We start from the raw sequence: 7757 nt of genomic DNA, 5'->3' as shown, positions 1-7757 counted from the left end.
AGAGCAAAGTGCATCTGTGCGGGAGAGAGATGCTCCTGCATAGGCGCAAGATTTTGTCTTGTTATAAAGATGACGCAAGATGCGTCGTCCATATCAATCGGTGCCAGAGGAAAATGATTAGGAGGAAAGAGGAGGCAGAGACGCTGCAGCGAGGACACCCATCTGACCATACCATATTCATTTAAATACAGAGGTAGCACAATTCAGATAGTATTTTTAAGGTATACAGGGGAAGTCAGGAGACAATACACACATTTGTGCAATGCAGTTCAACCCCTTTATACCCTTTGGAAACCATTTAGGTAAATTATACCAGGGACAACTATTTCATATTGATTTAAAGGGGGTAAACCCATTCTATTTATTACCAGCACTAGATTTTTCTTTATTTCCTATGAACCTGTAGCATGATATCCTTTGTAATATTCTATTATCCATATGCTTTGGGAGAGTACATGTGCAGGGATGCAAATACTTAACTATTTTCATCTTTTTTGATCTTTATAGTTTAGTATTACCTTTATTTTTGCTCTATACTGTATTAAGTCTGGAAGAAGAAAATATTCATTCTTCTGAGCACAGCCAATAATATACGTTATGGCTGTCATAATGCAGGCGTGTTACTGAACTGCCTTTCATAAACTAAAACAATTGATGCTACCACATAACACTCATGAAGTCATATTCATTTTATGAGACTGTTAATAACCAATTTAAGTATAAATACCACAAACACAAGAACTTCAGAACAACAGAAGTCTTCATCAACCACACATTCTCCGTAAGTCACCACCACCGTGAGACAAGCCACCATGTCATCATGCCATCACTCCATCCATGCCTCTTCTGGACACAAGCACTTCAGCTCCTGTTCTGTATCTTTACCTAAACATTCCAGCTCTCACAGCATCTTATCCCACTCTTCTAAACAGATGGGCCATGGACACAAAAAACATCATTGCTTCAGCAGCTCAAGCGCCCATAACATTGGATCCAAGGGGCACAAGATCTCAGTTGGAGGTTGTCACATGGGTAAAGGTGGACATGGATCTGGAATTGGAGGCATTGGTGGTTTTGGAAAGTCAAGTTGTTCTTCAGGGATAACCCCTGTCACTGTAAACCAGAGTCTTCTTGCCCCTCTAAATTTGGAGTTTGATGCAAGTATCCAGAGAGTGAGAACTGATGAGAAGGATCAGATCAAAGGACTAAACAACAAGTTTGCCTCCTTCATTGACAAGGTGAGTTAATTATATATTTACATACATATATGCAGTATACTGTATGTATATACGGTATATTCAAAAAGGGGAACCTACATAAAAATTTAGTTTGTGGATTATGAATTAGTGAATCTGCCAGAATTCGAATTCAACAGATTCACGCTAATTAGACCAGGAAATTAAATTTGCTTAGAATTTATTTGATGCAACTCAAATTCACATCATTATGCTCTGAGATGTTTCCAGACCCAAAACATAATAAGCATATGAAAAACAAAATAATACAAAATATTTATATGCCTGGCCTTCACCTGTGCCGCCCTGCAGTCTACTCTGGTCCGGTGCAGACTCTTCTTCTGTCTGGTGTGGTGTCTTCCTCTGGAGAGATTTGTAGGACTCTGGTCCAGTGGCCATATCAGTAGTCCATAGCGGCAGAACCATCTCAGAATGTGAAAGGTGTGTATGACTCTGAGCTTGCAGTTACAGACTACAGATCGTAATGCTGGATCAAGGTCCTAGCAATCTTTTTGCTCTACTCTAATCTGTTTTTGCTATAGGCCATGTTCGGCTGTTTCTGATATAGTACATGAAGAAACTACGAATGCCAGCATTAAAAACAACACCAAAAACACTTTTAAAAAGTAAAAATTCAGGAGATTTCATTTATTATTCAAAAAAGGAGAAACTAAAAATAAGTGAGAAGCATTCCCTACTGTCTTATTAAGGTAATACAAGCTAGGTTAATTTCAGTCAATTTTCCATAGTCAATATTATATTCAAAAGGTGAATATGGAAAATTAAGAAGCCCAGCATTTAAAAAGTGATAATCTATTCATAGGCTAGGAAATTTGCCAATTAATGTTAGATTGACCAGGGGTTAACTCTTGAGTCTTGACACTTCTCTATCAGCTGCCTAAAAGGCCTAGGATGTCTCATTGTTTCTTACTTACACATCATACTTTTATTGTAGCTGTGCTAGATATTGCATCGCTGCCCCCAATCACATGAATTAATAAAATACTGTATATCCTCATCTACTTTGGTCCCTTTGGTTCAAGTTGTTTTACCTTTAGAACCAATTGACCAAGTATGTTTAGATATAAATCTATTGGTAGTTAAGTTATGAAAGTCAATACAGAGGTACAGTTATAATGGCACTTACAATACAGCTGTTAGAACATTCAATATCAATGACATGTCAAAATTAATTATTTTATAAAGCTTTATTCAAGTCTACTTTTTAGTTCAATTGGCTGTATGCAACAGGAATGTTCCCCAATTTACTTCCGACAGAAGGCCCTGATGTATGCCTCCATGTCATAAAGTAACATATTTCACCACTTTTTCATACATTTCCAGTAGATTTGAACAAAAAATATCTGAAGAGCCTTTTTCCTATGGCGAGATTGGTAGTCCATGACTGCCATACCAGAGTCCGGAGACCTCCTCCTACCTGCCCAGTCTCTTCCTATTAATGGGCTACAACCATGACATTGCCCCAGTCCTACTGATCAGAAGAAGCACAAGGATGCAAGTTGCAGAAGGTTCTCAGGGCTCTTGTCAGGCAGCTACAGACTTCCATCCTAAGAATCTTTTTACTGAACTCTAGCATATCTATGATTAAAGTATGTCGCCTGAATCCGGTATAAACATTAATTGTTTAAAAAATGCGGTAGATTATGTAGTGCTGTACAGTAATTTTTGTCTACCTTTCAAACAGTAATAGCAGAAACGTAATAATTGCTACAAATATGTTATAGAGATCATAATAATCCCTAGTACAATACAATACTTGTACCTTAGTATCTGCATTTTTAAACATGTAGGTAAGATTTCTAGAGCAGCAAAACAAGATGTTGGAGACAAAATGGGCTCTTCTACAAGAACAGAAAACAGCCCACTGCCAGATTGAACCTTTGTTTGAGGCTTTTATCAGCAACCTCAGGAGACAACTGGAGAATCTGGAAAGAGAAAGTTCCCGTCTAGAAGCAGAAAGGAGAAACATGGAGGAAACAATGGAAGAATTTAAGAGAAAGTAAGAAAATAATCGTGGAAAATTATCTAGGAATCGGATACATTTCATGCATAATTAATTAATTACCATTGAAAAATATGCTGACTTGGTTTTTTGGACAATCGTGTTTCGAGATCAGTGTCACCTCCTTAAATGCTGTAAAGGGTTTGCCTGCGACTCAAACATGGATGTTCAAGGTCATCAATTTGTAAGTCCCAGACAAGCCCTTTATCTTCCTCTGTGGTGGTGCTGCAGAGAAATTTAGCTCCTACTGCCACATTTCCCTATATATTTAATTGGCAGGTCCATCTTAACACATGCTCTGCTATCATGGGTGGAATCTGTATTCTCTGACACATGCAGTAGTTTGCACATTAAAATTCAATTGCAGGGAATAGCATATACTCAAATAAACAGACACAAGGACGAGGAAAAAGGAGCATGGCACTTGACCATGTAGAGCACACTGGCACTGTCAGTTGTTTTAAGGCCAATAATACATTTTAGCATGCAGAATGAAATATGACTGAAATGTGACTGTATGCAGTATGAATAATCATGGCATGCCACACATAGGTATGAGGAAGAATTGAACATGCGCACAGCAGCCGAGAATGAGTTTGTCTTGCTAAAGAGGGTATGTATTAACATCTCAAACTTCCATATCCATGTAATAATATTAGCGGATACAAACGATTTACCAAATTACTGTATTTATGTAGGATGTTGATGCTGCTTATATTAGAAAAGCTGAACTCCAAGCTAAGGCCAACTCACTAACTGATGAGATAAACTTCTTGAAGACTCTCTATGATGCGGTAAAAATATTTAGTCCCTGTCACATACCACCAATACTTTTTAGATACCTTCCTTTACATGATCCAATAGTAAAATAAGATACTATTTTATTCTGATGATTTCTTACTTCTACAGGAGATCAGTCAGCTCCAAGCTCAGATCTCAGACACCTCAGTGGTTGTGTCCATGGACAACAGCCGAGACCTGGACATGGACAGCATCATCGCCGAGGTCAGAGCCCAATATGAGGAGATAGCCAACAGGAGCAGAGCTGAGGCCGAAGCCATGTACCAGTCAAGGGTGAGTCTTATATCCTGATACTAAATATTCACTGCATTATTTTACATTGAGCTTACTACCTTTGTGTTTTACTGTATCAAAAGTTTGATGAACTTCGTACAGCGGCCGGGAGAAATGGCAATAATCTAGAGAACAGTCGGAATGAAATCGCTGAACTTAACCAAGCAATTCAGAGACTCAAAGGAGAGATTGAATGTGCTAAATCCCAGGTAAGTAAGCAAATCATGCAGCTACGTCGATAAAAACTAAATCTTTGAGCACGCCAAAATACTTGGAGGACACCTGAGCATGCTCTGGAAAACCAGAGCAACGATTATACGCGCTCACCACTAGTAAAATCGTATTTTCCTCTTAAAATAACTTTGGATCATTTGTTCCCTTAAACCTTGCATTGTACTATTCTTCTGTTATTCCTTCTAGTAATTTATAAATAAACTGACAACTGGGTGTTACTATTTCTCATGTCACAGGGATGTGTCCGTATACTGTCTGATATTAGCAGCACTGATTGGTCAGAATGTGTGGTGACACACACCCATCTGAAAACACCCAGTCATCAATGTATTCAGACGTTTCTAGCAGGAATAACAAAAGAACGGCACAGTTAGGCTGGATTCAGATACAGACCACAATGGACTAATTGATCACGGGTCTCTCCATCTAATCTTACTGCTTCACAGACTCATATGAGGATGTTATTTTGGGTCGGGATGCCTGCAGTTAGTCCAGATATTGCGGTCCGCATATAGAACATGACTAAAACTTCCATCCAAATTTGGCTTATGAGAAAAGATTGAGGTCAAGCACCATTAATTTCCAAAGCAAAAGGTCTGCATTGTTCTACAAAGGAGCTAAATCCTTTTGCCACTGTTCAGACATATTAGTTTATGGAAATCTTTGACTTAACATTCTAAATACAGTGGTAATAAATGTGTAATTTTAGAGGGCCACCTTGGAGAATCCTGCAAACTGGATCAGTTAATCAGATTAGTGATGAAAGGGATGATAATAGTCTCGATTCTAGAATGCTCTAAAAATATCAAAAATATTGTCTGCTAAAAAAATAAGTATCATGACAAAAGGAGTTGGGTAACATACAGACATCATGAGCCCTTGACAGAGCACAAGTCACTGGAATAATTTTAGGCGAGGAGAAGCAGAGATGAGCAAATCAATTCAAAGCGAATGGAATTCAATACAAATTTCTTCCTAAAATTTGGATTTGACAGAATTTCAAATTTTTGCAATGTTATTCACTTGAATCCAGCAAATTGGAGGCTGGATTCCATTTTGCTGGATTGTTTTTTAAGTTAATAAGGGGGTTAAAAATTGAAAAAATATTAAACTTATCTCGCCCCCTCGGGAGTCTTGCCGTTAGATCACCTCCTCTAGTCCTACACTGGCTCCCTGTCTCCAACTTTTGTCTATTTCTCTACAGTGTTTATTTTTTGGCACCTCCAAATCTAACTAGACATCACAAAACTTCATGACGTACATCGCCTTGTGTAATCAAGTCTTGGGATGCCTAGTCATTGCCAAGGAGTGAACACTAAAGAGAAGTAGACCAAAGCTGGATGGAGGGATTCAGCAGAAGGTCAGATGGGGTGAGGGGACAGGTGGAGGTGCTAAGTAAGAATAGCACTTTCTTTTTTTTATTAACGTCTTTTTCTAGGTGTCGTACCACATTCGATTTGCATTGAATAAATTTCATGTATATTGAATTTCCTGACCAACTTCAAATGCCAAATTAAATGTTGTCAGATTCACTCATCTCTCCAGAAGATCAATATTTGCACAGTTCAAGTTATATTTTATATATTGTTTGATACATTTATAGCGTGCTGCTCTGGAATCAGCAATCAATCAGGCTGAGGAACAAGGTGAAGCAGCTGTCCAAGATGCAAAGGCTAAGCTTGTTGAGCTGGAGGCTGCTCTACAAAAGGCCAAGCAGGACATGGCTCACCAACTGAGAGAATACCAGGAGCTGATGAATGTCAAGCTGGCCCTAGATATTGAAATCACCACTTATAAGAAAATGCTGGAGGGAGAAGAGTGCAGGTGATTGCAGATTAGAAAAATATCTAAAAGTATATATGTATTAGTATACAGCTATAGAACATTCCGGTTTACGCAATTTTTTATTTTTTCCAGACTGGCTTCTGACGGCTCAGTGAGTGTTTGTAAGTGAAATACCTTATTATTTAGAATCCACATTTTTGGGTCCCAGATAAATTGCGAAAGTGCAAGATTTCTGTTATTCTTCAGACTAACACCTTTTCTCACTTATAGCTGTCCTGCACTCAAGCACAGGAGGGAAACACCATTCAGGAGCATCTGCTCATGGTGGACATCATCCTTCTCATCATCATCATCATAATGGTGGATTCAGTTCTGGTAGTGGAAGAAGTTATGGCCACTCATATACAAGCAAGCATCACTCCAGCTCCAGCAAACATCACCCCAGCCATAAGCATCACTGCTGAATTGGAAAAGCTGTCATACCTTTACTGCAGCTTTGGGCAGCTTGACATTCATATTTGATCTTCATTTTGGTTGCTTAAGTATTTGTCTCCGCTCTTTTAAATTAGATTAATTTCTGTTACTCTAAATTTTTCAGTAATAAACTACTATTTGCATCTCACTAAATTTTTGACTCTTATCTAATTCAAATGTAATAAACTCATGCTACCCTTTAAAGGTTGATAATATCTGTTGTGAAGAAATAAGGACCCCATACACATTGAATAGCTGTCAGCACTGTCAGCAAAACAATCGTTGTGGTGACAGCTAACTCTCGAGAGACCCTCATACACAGGAATGCGTAGCTCAGCTGAGCCCCTGTATTCTCTAGAAGACTCCTTTGGTAGCAGTTGATCTCTGTGCCAAACAAAAGCAACGACTGTTGAAATTCAAGGAGCTGGACCTTTCTCTCCATACATATTAAATAGTTTTCCAAACCCGATGATGAAATCCTGCTAAAAATGACCTTAAAGCTGTTCTCCAAGAATATAATAAAATGGCCCTGTCATATAATTCAAATAGTAGCCTATCCTTATCACATGTCAGGATGGGTTGCAGTCTGAAGATACATAGAACCCGAGACCTGTGTCTCAAGTGACAGATGAACTACATTATAAGCATGCATGCGCATACTATAACTATAGGGAAAGAGCTCTATGGTCCATCAGCTGAGAAAAAGATTTTTTTTCTTCTGTCACACACTTGTAAGACAGCTCCTATATGTGTGCTTACTATACAGCTATGGCACAATAGTGCTGGCAGCGTTCGCTTTCACTATTTCATCCAATAAACTGGGCACAGCAACTACATGATAAAGGCCCAGAAAAGGTCGAAATGATTTTAATTGGTTGCCTGTGTCTCTGCATCCTTCACTACTTGCGTGGTGCTTTTTACTCAATAAATGA

The 7757-nt window shown here is 38.6% G+C and overlaps 1 protein-coding gene across 1 annotated transcript; it reads left to right on the top strand.

The window, feature by feature from the left end:
* The first annotated feature begins 812 nt into the window (after positions 1 to 812).
* Positions 813 to 6815, top strand: LOC141049546 (keratin, type II cytoskeletal cochleal-like). The gene is made up of 9 exons (XM_073546081.1): positions 813 to 1238; positions 3047 to 3255; positions 3811 to 3871; positions 3957 to 4052; positions 4168 to 4332; positions 4416 to 4541; positions 6170 to 6390; positions 6484 to 6512; positions 6622 to 6815. Exons 1-9 carry the CDS (start codon positions 813 to 815, stop codon positions 6813 to 6815), a joined length of 1527 nt encoding a protein of 508 aa, XP_073402182.1.
* Positions 6816 to 7757: the final 942 nt, after the last annotated feature.

This window comes from Dendrobates tinctorius, unplaced genomic scaffold (genome assembly GCF_039654945.1).
Source record: "Dendrobates tinctorius isolate UK_male_01 unplaced genomic scaffold, ASM3965494v1 ptg000145l, whole genome shotgun sequence".
Classification (NCBI taxonomy): Eukaryota; Metazoa; Chordata; class Amphibia; order Anura; family Dendrobatidae; genus Dendrobates; species Dendrobates tinctorius.
The sequence above is the reverse complement of the archived record's forward strand: the minus strand, read 5'-3'. Positions and strand labels throughout refer to the sequence as shown.

Bases quoted from the DNA above. Each gene is read 5' to 3' on its own strand.
- LOC141049546 (XM_073546081.1), top strand. From the start codon at position 813: ATGTCATCATGCCATCACTCCATCCATGCCTCTTCTGGACACAAGCAC. The intron at 4,333-4,415 runs GTGAGTCTTATA...CTGTATCAAAAG, and splicing joins AAGCCATGTACCAGTCAAGG to TTTGATGAACTTCGTACAGC. The intron at 4,542-6,169 runs GTAAGTAAGCAA...ATACATTTATAG, and splicing joins TTGAATGTGCTAAATCCCAG to CGTGCTGCTCTGGAATCAGC.